General features: G+C 36.3%; 2 protein-coding genes across 10 annotated transcripts in view; one reads left to right on the plus strand and one right to left on the minus strand.

Annotated features, from left to right (window-relative positions):
- Positions 1-19,481, minus strand: part of LOC117994912 (agrin-like) — a 253,633-nt gene that overhangs the window by 41,993 nt on the left and 192,159 nt on the right. For 6 of the 9 annotated variants that reach the window (XM_069503557.1, XM_069503549.1, XM_069503543.1 and 3 more), the window contains 4 exons: positions 15,701-15,736; positions 9,372-9,581; positions 7,549-7,761; positions 3,536-3,760 (listed from right to left, as the gene is read on the minus strand). In XM_069503557.1, the coding sequence (XP_069359658.1) occupies positions 3,536-3,760; positions 7,549-7,761; positions 9,372-9,581; positions 15,701-15,736 (684 nt within the window). The remainder of the gene's footprint in view (positions 1-3,535; positions 3,761-7,548; positions 7,762-9,371; positions 9,582-15,700; positions 15,737-19,481) is intronic. The other 3 variants (XM_069503560.1, XM_069503566.1, XM_069503553.1) reach the window with 1 other exon arrangement.
- The window catches only part of LOC117994923 (luciferin 4-monooxygenase-like), a 221,794-nt gene that overhangs the window by 16,928 nt on the left and 185,385 nt on the right, over positions 1-19,481 (plus strand). The gene's annotated exons all lie outside the window — the stretch shown is intronic.

The following is a 19,481-nucleotide window of genomic DNA, read 5'->3' on the forward strand; positions in this document are numbered from 1 at the left end:
GATTTCTGTGGTAGGTAGATACTCGTATCGGCTGTGCAAATTAAGCGTGGTTCTCTGAACGCTACTAAGAACCTTTTGAACGAGAAATCTATTTTAATAACGGAATAATTTTCTACCTATTAAAATAACACTTATCGGAATTAATTTCCAACCTTCAGTTATTTAATTTGAGCAAAGAAAAGGTATTCGTTTTATTGATAAAAGGATAGATAAAACGATAACAACCCTTCGAATATTGAGTTAATAACTCTCGAAAATTGAATTATATTGTAACTGTCACAATTGCTTTCAGGAAAGACTACGCTTCGCCGCTCGTGTTCAATTACTTTCTTTAGAACAAAATGTCTGCTCAACAGGAGCCCCAATAACGGTGCCTCGGTGCGTTTTCGAATAGATTTAATTTTAGATTAGGAGACAAGAGATTTAGGTCCCTATTTATTAAAAAACGAAGAATTTTCAGCTAATCGTTGGTTTTAAGAAATTTTATAATGGCGGTACTTGCTTGATAGTATTAATCCTGGCAATAAGTGGCTCGGCAATAATTCAATTATACTTCATGCTTCGTACTCGAGATTATTTAGTTATTTTTATAAGTAACTAATACTTGCAACTTTAACCGTAATTCTTTGATTTGCTGGGATCAAAAGTGCCCGTCTCCAAGTATCCAATATGAGAACTATCTTGTCAGCAACACTGGCTAAATTACTGTTTATATTCAACTTTTGTTTAATAAGTCTATGATAAGTATTAATAAGAATAATGTAATTAGTTATTGTTAAATTAGTATTTGAATTGACACAACTGGCTAGAGCGGGGCAACTCTCTTGACCAATCAGAAACGGTGGCTCTTTCGACCAATCAGAGACGTTCACGAAGAAAGGGTAATTAATATGTGAGTAAATTCTATAAAAGGAACGCTGCCCCGCTCCGCAGTTGATTTTTGTGCGAGACATTGTGAAGTATAAAATTGCAGGCTGAGATATGTGAGTATAAAGTGGCCACAATATAATATTACGAGTAAGTTATCTTTTATTTCACTACTATTAATTAATAATATAAGATTATCTATCATTGGATCACAAAATGTAGGAGTTTGTTGACGCAGTCATGAGATAGCGTCAACAATCTCTTAACAAAATTTCAACGGTATCTATTTAACGGTTAAGCCGTAAAAAAGTAAGAAACATGCAGATTACTTTCGTATTACTTACTATGGATAAAAAAGCAGTTTTTAGTTTGTAAAAAGTCAATTGATAGCAATCTATAGGTATTTTGAAATGTTTGAGGATTTGAATTTCAAAAAAATAGAACTTTAAACTATTATCAACGCTGTTAAGTAACGAACGCAGCCAAATGTTGCCTTAACATCGAAAAAACAGAATATTTGTATGCCTACCCGCCTATTTTTGAGCGGTCAGTGGCCTGCGGTATTGTAAACATTGTACGATCGTACCATTGACATAGGCACAGTAAAATGACAGATTCTGCATAAGCACGGAAATAACTATAATATACAAGTACGCTGGAAATGATGTACCATACAAATGAGAATTCTTTTGATTCGAAGCACTTTACCTAGCGAACCGGGAATTAAAACTGACATTCGGGGACAAATGGTCAAAAGTGTTGAGAGATCTCTTACATTTAGTTTTAAGTACGCTTACATGACTCTCATAGCTGCTACGAGCAAAATGGCGAAAATCAAATGTCTTTAAAAATAGGTCGGCAAACGTAGGTCCAGCGTACTTGTATTAGTAAAGGTCAGTGGCAAAAAGTAAAACGAGCATAGAACATTGAGCGTGATATGAAATCAAATGGTACAGTTCTTGCAATTCACGAAGACGAGTGAACTTTAGGTCTTGTGGTTACGTCGTTTACATGAGCATTGCGTAAGTGTGCGTGCATGTCGGACCAATCAGTCGCGAGCAAGCGCTCGCAAACACCCATTAAAGTGTTCCTTTCTTATACCGACACGGCTTATACACAAGCATGAGCCACTCGTCTTTGTGAAATTCAAAAAATATACCAAACTAATGTCCTTACTATTGATAGCAAATTCTGGATCGATTTTATATTGTAAATTATAAACAAATACAGCACAGGATCCAATCTGGACTTAGATAGTCTAGACGTCATAAAAACTTGTATGTTTTGTTTATTTTATCTTTTCTTTTATAAGTCAAAGGTCACAGGATTTCACCACGTTACAGTGTAGTACGAGTACATTTTGATTTAGGGAGAAGGCACAATATATCGACCGGGAGCCGTAGCATAAATGGCTGAAATCGGTAAGCGGCGCTAGTATGCTTCTCTTATAGAGAGTTACATTTTTATTCCGTTTGTCCCTGGAGACCATAAAGTCTTAGTGCTAAAATTAACGAGACAGAAGGACTGGCTCACTTTTTAGCGCAAAGGATCAGCTCGGCTGTCTAACGCGGAAATACAGCCAGTATTCTTGGCACCATTCCACGCCGGCATGATTTGTACAGTTATCAAATAAGGCTAGCTTTAAGTGTTATTAAAATACTAGCTGATGCCCGCGACTTCGTCCTCGTGGATTTAGGCTTTTGAAAATCCTGTGACAACTCTTTGATTTTTCCGGGATAAAAAGTAGCCGTCACTTTCCAGGTTTTATCTATAGCTATGCGAAAAACACGTCAATCCGTTGCTTCGTTGCGACGTGATTGAAGAACAAACCAACAAACAAGTAGGTACCCTTTCGCATTTATATTAAAAGTAGTGATTTTCAATAAAAAAAAATACACGCACCAACGTAAAAAAATATAGATATTGTATAAAATACACATCCGCTTACAAAACTCTCGTTCGTAGAACCAAACATGGACGTACGAGCAATGTGTATCCCTGGTGCCAGATTTACTTTACTACGAAACGTTGTATTTTTCGCTCTGACATGTCGTTTATTACAGTATTGAAAAAGAACGATGCTCTCCAACATGGAATCTTTCTACCATATAATAAATAGAAAAAATCGACAACACGACCGCTGCGATAATAATATCACCAAAAATTTCATTCTCTAGTCCATACTGACATTTGAATGTTTTAGGTTGTACGGAACATTACTAGGTTTATAATTCTACTGGCTGATGCCCGCGACTAAATCCACCTGGATTAAAATTATTAAAAATCCAGTGGGAATTCTTTGATTTTCCGGTATGAAAGTAGCCTATGTCACTCTCCAGATCTTTAACTATACCCATGCAAAAAATCACATCGATCCGTTGCTCTGTTGCGACATGATTGAAAGACAAAACAACAAACCAAAAAATCAACATAAAAACACACTTTCGCATTTATAATAGGGTTCAAATGGTAACAAATGTGGTTTTGTGCCTCTGGCTAACTTCGCACTTATTTAATTCGTCAATTTTATTTATTTTATTACAACAAGTTTTCAACATTATTAGATAGGTACGTTATTTTGTGAATGAAGTAAATGGGTGGTACTAAGCCATACATGTTAGCACTTGAATAGGATAATAGTCTAGCTTACCACGTTTAACTTACATACCTGAAGCACATTCTCCTCTGTACGCGATGGAGAGTTGTTGTCTAGTACGGCAAGATGCTCTTCGGAGGGCGCATTCACTTTCATAGTCTTTGTAATCGGATCCGCATACCGCAGATCCTGAGCGTGGTATCAGGTCACAAGGGGGACCGCATCTGCATACTGGGGCACGAACTTCGTTGAGTTGACAGATTCCACCGTCAGCACACTCGTGTTCCGCACAGGGATCTACGCAAAAGATAGCAAAATTAACTCTATGACTTTTAAGAGTGAGTCTACCATAGGTTACGCGGAATAGTTTTGGAGCTCGAAAAAAGAAAAATCTTTACTAAAACGACAGTCATCTTAAGGATAATTTATGCTAACACGTGGCGGGTGTGGGCCATGCCACGTACGAGGCGCGGGTGAGGCACAGATTCAAGACATCACGACACATTTTATATGAAGCAGTTTATGCTTAACCGTGTGGCATCCATGCACGGACAAGGAAAATGACTTAGGAAAGTGGCACGGCTCGTGCTCGCCACGTGTCGGCATAAATCCCTTACCTAGTTGTAGAATGACTATGAGATGAAAGTGCCCTTCTCTTGTATGGATTTACACTGCATTTTTGCCACTTATGTCTAGCGAATGTAGACGACTCACAGCAGTAGGTATCTACAAACTACGACGGCAGTAACCGTACTCAAATATTGTTGGACTCGCGCAAGTAGAGCAAGTTTAATGAAATTAAACTGAAAATATTCATTCTATCGCGCAGTTGGTCGCTTAGTTCAGTTAGACGCGTGGTCCAGTTCGTCTTACAAAAGTTTAAAATGGTCTTGGACTACTAGTGCACAAGATCCCTTTAGACTGGAAATTGTACACATAAATAAATGCACTAAGCTGTTGTGAACCACAAAATTAATTAAATGAACAGTTTACCAAGGTTCAATATTGCCTAGGTTCGTTTTCAATATACCCACTTTTAAACATAAAATGTAATCGTTTCAGTAGTTTAATGTTGAAGCAACAAAAAGCTTTAGAACGTAACAATCCAATCAGCGCTCAAAAGCAATTAAAAAAAATACTTTCTACATAAACCTTAAGTTATCCACTGCGCCCAGGTTAATAGAGGGATTCCCACGTCGAAAAATATTTTGCCAGAAAACGTGAGGTATAAGGTCGGAAGTGGGGCTTTTAATATTTTAACCAGTGCATACAGTGGTCTAATCTAGATTTTAAAACTTTTTTGCACATTTAAAACCTCTTCTATAAAATTTAATTTAGGAACGTGGTGCTTATAATATTTTTTGTGACAAAAAAAATTGAACGCATATGATCGTATGTTATGTAAAAAATAAACAATTTCTGCCCCTACACAATTGCTAAAATTTTCACTTCTTTTTTTAAAGATTTATTTTTACAATTCTCTTCATCAAGTCCTTCCACACTACTTCCTACTATCCATAATAATTTCATACCTACCTGCTAATATTATAAATGCGAACGTGTACTTATCTCTCAATATGTATGTCTGTCTGTTTGCTAGCTTTTTACGGCCTATTTTTTGACCGATTTTGACAAAATTTGATACAGGAGAACTTGCATCCCGGTTACGGACCGAAATCTGACTCACACTTGGTCGATTTACGAAAATCCCATAGGAAATTTTTTGTTTTTTTCAAATAAAAAGTTACCTAACTTCAGCCCTCGGATGCAAGCTCAAAGCTTAATCAAAATCAGTTAAGCGGATAGTCCGGCTAGCAGACATTAGAGTTGTATTATATGCATAATGTAACTTTTTGTAAAAATCAACTCTAATAATCTTTAAATGAAAGAAAAGTTTCAAGACAAACATTTAATATAAGTACAAACGAGCCAGTAACTAAAGTAAACAGTGAGATTCACAAACGATGCTGAAATGTCCCGCACATTTGGTCTTACAAATTCAGTCCAGATCGAATGCTCGGGGACAAGTTTTGTGAAAAGGGTTCACAAAACGTGCACAGATAAGAGTGAAACAGATTAAATTACTCTCTAAGAAAACAATTTCTGAAAGTTGTTTTATTTGTATTATTAAAAGACCTACTTCAGTTAGAAACCTTTTCCTTTTTCTTTCGGGATCCCTTCGGAGTTTATTTTTATGTTACGACAAATAAAAGAACACATTTTTACATACTTTAACTGCTGTACAATTTTTGCGCCAAGAAGCCTAATTCGACTTTTCGTATGCAGAGCCTCAGAGGCTATAAGACACTGAACTCAATAATATAAGTACGCTGGACCTGCTTTTGAAGCAATTTAATTTTCGCTATTTTGGTGCTGATGGCAGCAGTGAACGTCATGGGAACGCACACGGAACTTAATGTTAGTGATAAAACATCTGTCAACTTAGTGTCAACACGAAGACCGTTTGACACGAAGTGTCAATTTTAATTTTCGGTACGCTCGGTTGAGCGCTTGGAATCGGCAATAAAAATAACTATCGTGGTTTTGTATGGTACACCTCTTCCAGCGTATTTGTATAGTGTCTATTTCAGTTGTCTAGTACAACTTTTCAAGTTAACGTTAACTGAGCTTAAATCCGTAATTTAATATTATGGAGATGTAAAGTCATGACGTTTCTCTGAAAGGTAATCCCCAGAATTAATAATTTACGCACAGTAGGTAAACTTTAACTTGCAAAGTTACACTAGAAATTCAGGACTCTGAAGCGAAATTAATGCTACGTGGTGATTGATAGTTATGAATATCATATTTAGCTCTACTTGTTAATGTTCTTTTAGTGTAGACGTACTTGCTTTCATACTTTTTTTGCGTTTTTCGCAATAATATCTTGGCGAACTAACTCAGATTGGGCTGTTGTTATACATCGATGGCTGTTGTATATTTGACTCTCATTTTAAATATCCCAATTACTTGTATACATACTCGTATAGTATCGTTTTACTTTGGTTTATTATTTATTATTTGAAACAAAATTAAATACAAGTATAAAAAAAGCGAACCAGTAACTAACGTAAACAGTGAAATTTATAAATGATGCTTAAACAAATAAAATAATATTTTCCTTGTTGATAAAGTAAAAAAGAACTTGTATTCTTGACGTTATACATCTAATGTCAAGAGTGAAAGTTATTTCTCATTCAAAATAATTTCGCTCAGTTGAACTAAAGATTTCATAGGGAAGGAATATTTAACCTGTTTGAATACTTTGCACCTTTTATTAGGGAACGACCCCCTCTTAACAAGACCCGTTCATATTCTTAAACTCAAGAAGAAACAATACAAAGCAATTTGTTCGTATAATTTTCGTAAAGAAAAGATGAGTTATAAAATTAATTTGTTACAACTTTGTTTGAAAATATTCTCAACTTTTAGATTAATCTTGGGGTTCTTTCTTCTACTGAATGTGGTATTTGTTGTAAGAGAAACATTATAAATATCAGAAAGGAGTCTAAAGAGAATAAAAAAACTGTGAATAACAACAAAGTAGGCATTAAATGAATCAAACAAACAATAAATTGCGACGTTACATTTTATCTTTTGGTGACAATATTAGCTATTAGTACGCGACAGGTTGATATGACAATCGGGGTGGGAACGCCCCGCACAGCCCCTGCGTTAATCCGCTGCGGGCGAGCGCGGGTAAGGTGCAGGTATGCGGGGCGTCCCCCCGTTTCATACCTCATCCATTGCCATCTCAACCCGTCGTTATAGTTAGTTAGTCGCGGTCAGTAGACTCAATTATCAAGAGACAAACGAAAGGCCAAGCGATTTAGCGTTCCAGTACGATGCCGGTGGAAATCGAACAAGAGTATAGGTTTAATGAAACTGCCATACCTATTCTAAGCTAGCGCACTTCCACGTTGTGAACATGCACTTACCACCAGATGAAATTGCAGATAAAGTTCCTCCTTTATTCTATAGAATAGAGAGAACTCTCTAGAATAGCGAACGAAGGAGGACGAGTAGAGTAGGTAGAAGGCTTACGTAAGTATTACTAAACTGTAAAAAAATGGATAGGTACTGACCGCATTTGCCGTGATATTTGATGGTGATGTTAATCAGGTTTTCGCAGGCTTGCTTGTCGAGATGACACGCGGACGGGTACTCCCTGCCGTCGCTACCACAGACTGGCTTTCGTCTTTGGCAGCTACGTGGACATCGGCATTCGGTTTGGCCGTACGTTACGATGCAGCGAGACCCTATCGGACACGTTACTCCGGAACACGGGTCCCCAGCTTCTATGACCAAAAATACTAATTATAGTAACAATTTTAACATCAGAGGTTTTACTTGGACTGTTCAAGTGAAAGTTAACTCTGCGTAATCATTTCGTTTAGTATGAGACGGGAAAATGGATGATTTGAAATCGACAATAATGCCGTTAACGTTAACTTGTCCACCTTTTATTAACTCTATCCCTATTTAAAAATAGGGCTATCATTAATACATTATGGGGTCTGTTTAATGAAACGCCACTGACAGTAATACAAGGACGCTGGACCGGCGATTGCCAACTTGTTTTTGAATCGACTTGATTTTCACCATATTGGTGCTGATAGCAGTGGTAAGAGTCATGTGAGCGTACTCGAAACTAAAGTTAATGATGAGACATCTGTCAACATAGTGTAAACCCAAATACTTTTTGACACAAAGCTGTACGCTCGGTGGGAACGCTTCGAATGGGCTCGAAAAATAACTGTAATTTTGTATGGCACACCTCTTCCAGCGTACTTTTAATTATGTCCATTTCAGTGTTACACCTTGAGTGTCATTGCAGCTTATGGTAAATTAAACAAAAGGCATTAACTTCAAAAGCTTTCCAGTGTTACGTTGTATTTTTATGTAAAATCTAAATATAAAATGAAGCATACAAAATGGATGCATAAACTAAACGCTCCGCCGGCGCTCCAGGAGCATTGAATTTTTTGAAAATTCACCCGAGATGTTAAATGAACTAAAACTTCAGTTCAATTTACCGTGGCAAAATACTCGCAATTGCTGTCGCGAGGCGACATATTTTATGAGATGACTTGGGGGGTAAAGGGTTGTTCGTGTTTTGTTATTTACCCACCTGCGCTAATTTATGTTGAACTAGATGATGCCCGTGAGTTTGTATGCGTGGATTTAGGTTTTTAAAAATCCCGTGGGAACTCTTTGATTTTCCGGGATAGAAAGTGGCCACATACTACTTATTGTATTAAATAGATCGACACGAAAGCGAGTTGATAAAAACATTTTATAACAGGTTTATCTCTCCTTTTCTCATTACATTGCAATGGAAAAAAATTAATAGTCCGTAAAAAATGACTCCTCACGCGCCATTCTAACTCTATGGGTAATACTCTCATGTCAAAGGTACGGTTCACCTTTAAAACCTAAATATATAAAAAGAAACGCTGACTAAGTGATCTATCAACGCACAGCTCAAACTACTGGACGGCTCGGGCTGAAATTTATGACGTAAGGGATTTTTGAAAGGATTTTTGAAAATTCAAACCCTAAGGGGGTGAAATAGAGGCTTGAAATTTGTGTAGTCCACGCGGCCGAAGTCGCGAGCATAAGTTAGTAAGGACTAAAATCGTACTTTTGACATGGACACAAAAAATTGAAATAATGCGTGAAGAGTTATTACGCATTATGTTTGAAATTTAGTTGACAACGAAATCAGCCAAAAAAATTGTATAGAAGCGTACGTAATCTGAATATAAGACTCGGGCGTTAGCTATGCTTTATACAATGATATTACTCGCACGTTAATTAACATGAACATGCACTTAGGAGTCATTAGGGCAGTATTAGGGCACACGGATTAACCCTACGATTTAAAAGCTTTAATATCGACACTTACCACATTCACCCTCATGCTTGACGCGCAAGTTGAGCCGTCGTTCACACGCCTCCTTACGCAAGTGGCAATGGTTTCGGTAAGTTCTTCCCACTGTGGAGCACACAGGTGCGCTTGAGGACGGGCAGCTAGTAGGACACGCGCAGTGAGCACGACCATCGCCAAGCGAGACGCACTCCGCTCCCCACCGGCAAAACGTCTTCTCACAGGCTTCTAAAAATGAAACTAGTGTGAAAAACCTTATAGTATAGTGCCCGACAGACAACTTGGCGTGCTAAGTAAAACTAAGTAATGGCGTGCACCCGCGTCGACTGAATCGCATCAATGTTCAAGTTATTTACCTAGAGAGCACTGTAAATCTTTAAAAGCTATCACCACCAATACCTAATCATAAATGCGAAAATGTTTTTGTTTGTACTTCAATCACGCCGCAATGAAACAACGGATGGACGTGGTTTTTTGCATAAAATAATAAATAGTTAAAGACCCGGACAGTGATACCTATAGACTTCTTTTTTCCCGGAAAATCAAAGAGTTCCCTCGGAATTTATAAAAACGCGGATGAAGTTGCAGGGATCAGCTAGTTATGAATAAATCCTCCTCTTTCTCTTCATGACTTTAATGGGTGAGAAAACACCCAGGTATTATAACGTTCATAACTACGTGAGACTCTCCCCCAGCGCGTTTGAAAGCCAGCTATTGACATAAAAAAACATACGGCATTACAGATTTAAGAGTGCTACGAGAAAATCTATAGAATTTTGCTGCAAAAACTAAGTTAAGTAATTAGGTAAGATTCTTGAAAACTCTTTGAATCATCAAAACTAAGGTACGTGTAGGTAAATGAAGATAACTTTACCAGCTATTGAGAAGAACTGCCAAGAAAGTCGATAGTATGCGTTATATTCACGATTATTACTTTTACTGTGCAATTTGAAATTCAGACCACAAAAATAGAATTTAATAAAAAAGCGGCTCCTGTTCGAGGGGCCTGCAGTCCGATCTCGGGCACGCAACTCTAGTTTCGGAGTCATTAAATATCACTTACTTTGCATGCTTGACAGTGTCCATCATATTCTCAAATGTGTGAAACTCTACTAATCCAAGCTTGCACCAATGCGTGATGGACTATAATACTATGGCCTAAACTTTTATTACTCTGAAAGGAGAGCTATTTTTATTAATGTATGTACCAGCGACGGGTTTGAGATGATAATGATTTTAGTTTAGTGAAATTTTACATTCACCACCTCAAAACAATAAAACAATTGCGTAAACACAACGATCCAAGTCTAAAGGAGCATGATTAAACCCAACCAAACTCCGAAGAATCGCGCAATTCCCAATTTTCTACCTGAGGAGTTGAATCCGTGACTAAATTATTAAAGGCGGACTTAAATAAGATGCGAATATCCGCTTTACCACCGCATTGTGTTAGCAGCCTCTGGATTTGGGATTACCGATCTCTATCGCATAGTTAAAATTCTGAGCAGAGATTGTCGAGCGCGAACTCACACAACGCTTTAGCAAAAGTTAATTTACAATTTTCTTCTCAATTCCGAAGTTGAAAATGCTTTTGGTTGTATTGCACAACTTTTATTCTTTAAGCTTACGTTTACTAAACACACAATAGACTTCCAAGAGTTTTAATTATTACAGATAGCCTTTAAAGTTACAGTCATAATATTATTATGATTACTTCTCAGAGAACATACGTACACCCGTTGGTTTTTAGCCTGGACTGATTGCCGCCCCATCGTGTCATAGAAGTGAGGGAATAGAGAGTTCTCCTGTTTGCATACATACTTGTGTAGTATAATAACCTTGCTTAGTTATATGTCTCCGATGAGATTGGCTGCTATAACCGAAAATTGGTGGGTAGAACATAATAAAATTACTGTTGTATCTTACTTGCATTACAATATAAATCAGATACGAGTAAAAAAACTGTGCGAAAATAATTTGATTTCCCTATCGTGTTCACTTGTTCAGAAATGATAAAAGGAAGCGCTCGACCTGTCGCAAATTCTAGGACTTCAATACGTTTTCTAAAATGCGTTATCTGCCAGGCAGTCTCTTAATTACTTTGTCGTACCCATTTGTTTGTACACCAACTACAATCTAATCATTTATTATTCAAATTATTTAATCCGGCTCTACTTACAAAAAATTGGTTTATAGTATGTACCTACACTTTAAATTTTGTATTTATACAACAGACAATTCTTCTAAGAACTATTGGTGTGAAGAACTATAGGTTAAAAATATTCACTCCTACTTATGGTCAATAAATAAATAATTAATTAATCTAAATCATAATCAAATCTGTTTATCAGCAAATAGGAATCTTTTGAAATGTGGTGTAACAAAACATAATAAAGACTTTCACTTTAAAAAATCCCATACGAAAACTAAATCGAAATAATATCACCTTATTCAACACCAAAGACGTATACATTAGATTTATCTTCCACGAAATAAGATCAAGCGTCGGGATTTAGCCAAGAATTCATTTCCTCGACTTTTATAAAGGCTGTAGACGAATCCGCTTACAGAAACGAAAGCAGGCGGAAATAACAATTTCGAAAGAAACAAACAAAATTCTAGAACGTGGTTCGCTGTAGACGGCTGATATAAATGGAGACAGGAGGGGAGATAAAAATGATGGCGGATGCCTCGTGAATTGAAGAAAATTAGGATATTCGCCGCTCTTTCAGCCGCGCTCGAACTGTATAAATTATCGGTAAGTAGCTCCGTTTATATATTTTTTCCTTAAAGCTATAAATGAAAGGGGCTGGTGGTGAGTTGAATACAAACTTTATAAAAATACAAAACGAAATTTTCTGTACGGCTGTATTTTTTTAAAGAATATTAGCCATGTTAATCATGATTAATATTCCTCTTTCCCCTTCCACTAAGCGTAAAGCTTGTGAAAGAAGGAAAAGGAAGGGATCCTTTTCCTACTTGCCCTTTTTTTAAGAAAATTAAATACCTAAGTAAACTAATAAAGTAGACAGTAGTTATGCATTTTAGCGTTTAAACTAACGTGAGTGATATCCATAAGAATATGGAAGAAACTATTCGGGCTAACTACGTGAGTAAAGCCGGATTCCATCAATGTAAGAACCTATCGTACCGGATTCTTCTACATTAATAATAGTTATGCATTTCTTAAAATGTATGCGTTGAATTCTGCACATAATAAAATTATTTCGCAAATTCGACTCACACTTGACCGCTCGTTTTCCTTTTCATAAAGGGAACCACAGAAAGTCCCAATTAACTTTTCGTAATTAGGCCGAAAGGTAAAACATACGTTTACAATTTGCTTTGATCAATGAAGCATTTTCTGAAATTGTCTTTTTTGTATTTTATCGAGTTAATAAAAACAAGCAGGCACAAAATATATTACAAGAAATACGATGCATATTTATAGGTTACTGTTCTACCCTTTTCATGATTTATTGCTTGATATTACATACATTTTATATGATTTTCCGTAGCGTTAAAGTATCAAAACTTCATTTGTATACATTATGAATATTTTTTTTTATTATATGTACTTATATTTATATTTTAAAAAGCCCAAAACAGCACAATTAAAATTTCCTGAACTTGATTATAGTGTTATTATTAAAATATCATTTTTTTTTCGATATCCTCTAGTAGCAGTACTACAATACAGAATACAGTGACCTTGTCATGAAAAGTGTTCGTATGTGCGAGCCCTAAAATTATTTTATAAAATGTATTGAATATATCATTAGATTTATTATATGGTTATAGTTAGTGTCTGTGCTATCAAATAAAATGCTAAAATAAAATGAGCCACTCCTTTCAACTTTTCTGTCGTCATCGCGTCGTGTAAAATATGAGCATTTTCTATTCGTTAAATGATGTAGTAGTAGATGATAAAATGTAATATGCGACGGGCTTGAGAGGTTAATGTGGGCCGCGCCCTCCCAAAGTCTGAACAAAGCAATTTTGCTGTTCTCGCAGTAGTTGGCATGTCACCCGCACTATGTACTCTGCAGACCAAAGATAAGGCTTGTAAAGTTCTAAATACACTGAGCTAACGATGTGACGATGTTTAATTAGGATAGTTTAGCAATTTTGAATTTTCGTTGCAGTTGTGTGTGTTAACATGGTATTGTTTTGTAGTGCTTTTTAACCGACTTCAAAAAAATTAGGAGGTTCTCAATTCGTCGGAATCTTTTTTTTTGCGTATAAATTGTAGATTTAGTTTTATTTTTTTTAATCTTCATCATTTTGATCTCAAATATAAAATAAACTTAAAAAGATAAAATAAAGCTTTTTCGTTGTTTTTCTTTAATTTTAACATTTACCTAGGTATGGTTTCATCATCATGATTAACCCATCGTCGACCCACTACAGAACACGGGTCTTCCCTCAAAATGAGAAAGGTTTAGGCGATAGTCTGCCACGCTGGCCCAGTGCAGATTGGCAGACTTCACTCATATTTAAGAACATTATGGAGAACTCTCAGGCACGCAGTTTTCCTAACAAATCCTTCACCGCCTTCACCGTTATAAACGCACATAACTTCCAAAGATTAGAAGTAGTGTGCCCGGGATCGAACCCTCGACCTCTCGAATAGAAGGCTGACGTCTTAACCAGTAGTTTATCAACACTTAGGTCTGTATGGTTTACTATTTTTATATATTTATTTATTTAAATTTATTCGTCCGAATTATCTTTCATACATAATAGATTACTTTTTGTTTCACATCGTGCAACAGTCACAAATCAAAACATATTTTGACGTAATCTTAAATACAGCATTTTCACATATACATTTAATTAAATATACTTATTTTGAAAGAGGCTAAAGAGATCAAGTACTTCCCAATTATGACGAAAATAATTTTGCTGCTGGCTCCGTTGGCATCGCCCACACAATGAACACGTGTGGACTAAAGATAAGGCTTTTCACGTTCTAAGCATACAATGCGAGGACATCTAATTATAATTTTACCTAGGTATAAAGTCTTTGACTACCTACACACTTATTGTATTAAATTGTATCACTTTGAAGTAGTATTTGCTTATGGCGGCTATCCGAACGCCGACGATTAATGAGAAACTAAAATTTAGAGACGAGTTGGCGGGCAACGGAAAGCGAGTGTGTAGTTGGGATACCTACTTGTCGTTTGTCATTGAACGAGTGTGAGATTTTGATAAGCGATTACTCGCACTGGTCGCCAAAATATACATTTAAAAATCATCTAATTCGAACCTTGTAGAGCCTCAATAGCTCAACGGTTAAAGGTGCGGACTGAAATACGAAGGTCACCGGTTCAAATCTCACCCGTTGCACTATTATCGTACCTACTCCTAGCACAAGCTTCATGCATAGTTGGAGGGGAAAGGGGAATGTTAGTCAAGGGCCACGGCTAATATTCTTTAAAAAAAAACTGCGCGAGTGTTTCAACCGTTATGAGAATATCCCTTAACGAGATTTTTTATTTCATAGTTCTTCTCGCTGCGACAAACTAGTGGTGAGAGAGTTCTTGCCGACAGTGTGCACAGATTTATGTACACTATCTATTTATCTTTTTTATTGACACAGAATCATACTTCGCTTGTACGTTTCTTGAACGAGAAAATTGTCGCTTCCTCGGTGGCGGTAGGACAATTAGTGCCTAGAAGTATTTTGCTATCAAACTTCAAAGGCATCCGAAATAACGCAGGTATCATAATAATATTTTCAGTTTTCTACAGTTCGCGACAGGTTGAGATGACAATCAGGATAAAGATGTCCCGCACAGCCCCCGAGTTATGCCGGTGCGGGATAGCTATCCCTCCGCCTCATACCCCGTATCACCATCTTGACCTGTCGCTTACTATACCTACATAAAATGCCACGATCGGTATTAAACTGTTAGGCAAATCTTTTAGTGTAAACCACAGACAACCACCTAGAGACGCCTAATAGCCGGACACCCCCGATCGCCAAGCTTAGGCAGTTGCACAGCATAAAAGTCGGCCTACGCCCGTTTGGTACCCTCATTCCACACATTGTCTTGATTACATGACTTTTGAGTCCACCAATCACAACAAAATATTCTCCCCTGTCCTCCGCCAACATTTTAAAATTTTGTTTTCATGCAAAGCCTTGTATATGCGAACTCTTGAAGTTGAATTCTTTGTGGTGTAAACTAACCTATAAAAATGTATTTTACAGTCAAAACACAAATCCGTTCAAAACTACTTTATTCTACGTGGTCTTAATATAACCTAAAGCTATTAATGACTTTGTAGCTTATAATAAATTACATCTACGTCAATAAAAATGATGTATTATCGCTTACCTTCTGGGGCGGGTGGTCGTGGTTGATAATGTAAATCTGAAACAAATTAAAACAACATTTACTTATCATTCATTTTCACAGGAAGGAAGCGACGCTGGCAGCTTTATGTACAACTAACTTTTCCCGCGATTTCATTCACGGTGCTAAGGTTTTTTATAGATCCCGCGGGAACCTTTTGTTTTCCAGCGATAAAATGCCCAATTGTATTTATATCCAACTCCAAGTAACATGGACATAATGCCATTATAGTGCAAAATTTCGTTGAAAATTGGTAGGATAGTTAGGTGTGTAAGGCGTAGAAGACATAGAAACAAACAAATGAACAAACAGGCGCACAATTTCGGATTAATTCTATTAATATGGATTAATAATTAATTAATACGTATATTAACAAGATTGAACGGAACTGCTAAAATAGTAAAAAGTAAGTACATTTTGAGCCTTAAGGCATGTCTTTACACAGAAGATGTGGTTTATGTGATCACATCAACGTGTAAAAGTAGACACATAAGTACGCCTTCAGTATTCTGTGCCTTAGACCGCGGAATCAGCCTATTAACGGACTGGATATCCTTTATACGCTTCTCGGTCTATGTAATCTTGAAAAAAAAACCCTTAAATTAAATCGCTTGGGTGCTTTCTAAGCCAGGTTTATATACAGTACTAGATGATGCCCGCGATTTCGTCTGCGTGGATTTGTGTTTTTAAAAATTCCGTGGGAACTCTTTGATTTTCCGGGATAAAAAGTAGCCTATCTCTGTACCAAATTTCATCAAAATCGATTAAACTGTTGAGCCGTGAAAAGCTAGCAGACAGACAGACGCACTTTCGCATTTGTAATATGGATAGCAAGTAGTGATAAGTGGTGCGGATACAAGACGTACGAGTAGGTATCAGCTGGTATGTCCAGTTGACGTGGCAAGTATTGTAATCTTAGTACCTACCTACACTCTACAGTGGTTGTCGTCATGACTCAACGTTTAGCTATTTTCACGGTATTTAACTTTGACACGATACTAGTTTTCCACGAAACGATTGCCCTATGACCTTTAGAACAAATTAAAAGGAACGAATAGTATGCGTTAGAACTTTAGTCACGGTATGAAAAAATATAAATAATAAGGCACCTATAAATTCTACATTGGTGCTAATTCAGGTAAACAAAAATACTTATAAACTAAATTAAAAGGTATGAAAGCTACTCTTCTTTTCTGCAGGGGATTTTGTGGCACAGACTGTACTACTTTTAGATCTGTCAGTTTAATAATATCAATGATTAAGTTTTTCTCTACGGTAGAGCAGCTCTTGCACAATCAATGGGACTGTTTCGCGGCTTTTGCAAAGCTTTTTCGAATAAAATGCCGTGATTAGAATTAGGATGTCGCGCTGGGTGGGTGTATTTTATTTAGGACAATAAAGGTACTTAACGTATAGTCTGACGGACAAAGATATTTGACAGATCCGCATCCCAACACAAAAACTGCCAAAACGTCTTTATTCGTCAGTTAAAGTTTATTTGACGGTTACTGGTTGTGAAACAGGCCCTTAAGAGACTCTACAATTCAAAAAGATACAAGAAAGCTATATTTTGTTGACATCCACCTTAACTTTTATTTCACTATAAATTTGGCAGTAAACAAAATAAATTTAAGTCTAGTTTAAACCAAGTTAGTTACTCGGGAGAATAGATCACGTGCCAAACCACTCTCTGGCATGTCCATTCGGCGAACGACTCTACTAAGTGCTGAATGTACCGTACCTACTGCAGCTGTTAGATAAACTTGGTAGGAGAAAACTTAGTTGCTTAAGGTTTGGTACAAACGAAAAAAATCACAATGGGCCACAATTCCCAAATTATTTCATTATTTTGGAATAAGTGCCTGGTTGTTGACACACTGACTTCTGTTTTTTGTTTATCTGTCTGTTTTTTCGATTCAATCTCCCGTACAGCTCAGTGACCTATTTTGTTGGGACTTCCTGGCAGATAGACAACTATTATAAGAAGCGATCTCGGTTACTTTTTGTCTCGAAAAAACACACTATTCCTATGGGATTTTTACAAAACTTAAATAGACGTGGACGAAGTCGCGCGCAAATGCAATAGAGCTACCTACTATAGTACGAATTTAATAAACAATTCCCAAATTCGTGAATAAAAATCATATCGCCAAAATAACACGGTCGGCTGCGCAGTTCATTTGTGAAACCCATTCGAATTGTTATTTAGAGCAGAAACCACAATAATCTAATTATTAAGCCAGGCCATACACACCGCAACATTTTAACTTTACTAGTTCACTGTTCCATTAGTTTTTACTACTTTCTGGTGCTAAATGTAATGTATTTTCGTTCGGGCTTGGATACAGAAACAATGCGCGTAATCGAATTCCTGGAATAATATGTGAGTCTACATTTTAATTGGTTGTTGTAGGCATGAAGCGTAGTGTGTAGGACAGAATTGTGTAAATTGTATACCTACTAGTAATTAATATGTTTCGCAACTAGTAAAGCATTGTAAAATAAAATCATAATTAGGTAACTTTTCGAAGTTATATTATGTGTTTTAAGCAATTAAAATATATCACTTGCTTTAACGGTAAAGGAAAACATCGTGAATAAATCTGCATGCATGAAATCCATATTGTTTTCTCAAAGGTCTGTGAAGTTTGCTGATCCGCACTTGGCCAGCATAGTGGACCGTGGCCAAAACTCTTCTCATTCTTAGAGAAGACAAGTGTTATGCAGTGAGCAGGCGATGGATTGATGATCTTGGTGATGATGATGATGATGATTTTATTTAATAAATTTTATACGTAAGAACTGTAGATTACAGTACAAAAAAATACACAAACTGATGTAAATCACAGAAATAGAGACTACAGATTTTGTCCATTTTTAAAGTAAGTATTAAGTAGGTAAATAATCTCTTAGTAAAAAAATCACCATTAAAGTAATCTTAATTCTTCTTTTTTATATTCAAAAACAACCTAAATAAATTAATAATAGCATGGAAATTTATTGTAATTTAAAGCAATAAACATAACTAATTTCGTTTCAGTTATTTTGTTAACGGCCCTCCCGTTATTGAATTGTATTTTCTATTGTTTTATTGTTTCCATTAAAACCCATTGATCAAAGTAAATTACTTGAAAAAAAATTTTTTGTACATTGTTATATTGTAAATACTTCTTAGAATAGAAACTTGATCGCCACCCACCTATTTATTAGCTAAATATTAGTGTAGACATAAATTGTTCAAAACGTTGATAGAACAATGACGAGCCATTTACTCAACTAAGCACTTACCTAACTATATTTTATTTTTTTCAGATTAAATACTCTACAGTCTATACACTATTAAATTATCTCTAAGGAAGGAATATTGAAATATATTTGAAATGTAGCAGTGCTGCAGCATTTTTATTTAAAAACTTATTATAATAGAATATGATTAGAATTGTATACTTGAATGATATGGACATTCAAGGCCTTGGAAATAATTAATATATTAATAAGTTAAATCTTCCATCCAATTCCAAAAGTTTTTAAAAATTAGAACAATCGAAAACAAATTGCGACTCAGGAATCCAGTTCAATCCAAAACACAAACATTTTGGCAAGGATTAATTTCACATAGGGAACGCAACATAGCATTTTGGAACGCGACAAAATCACGGCTCCTAATGGGTCCCGCGGTACTGATAAATATAAAATACAACTAGAGGCTGGCAAAACGCGCGGTCACAGGCCGGGTTGTTCTGGGGTGCCATATTGTTTTATT

Source organism: Maniola hyperantus, chromosome 2 (genome assembly GCF_902806685.2).
Source record: "Maniola hyperantus chromosome 2, iAphHyp1.2, whole genome shotgun sequence".
NCBI classification, from domain to species: Eukaryota; Metazoa; Arthropoda; class Insecta; order Lepidoptera; family Nymphalidae; genus Maniola; species Maniola hyperantus.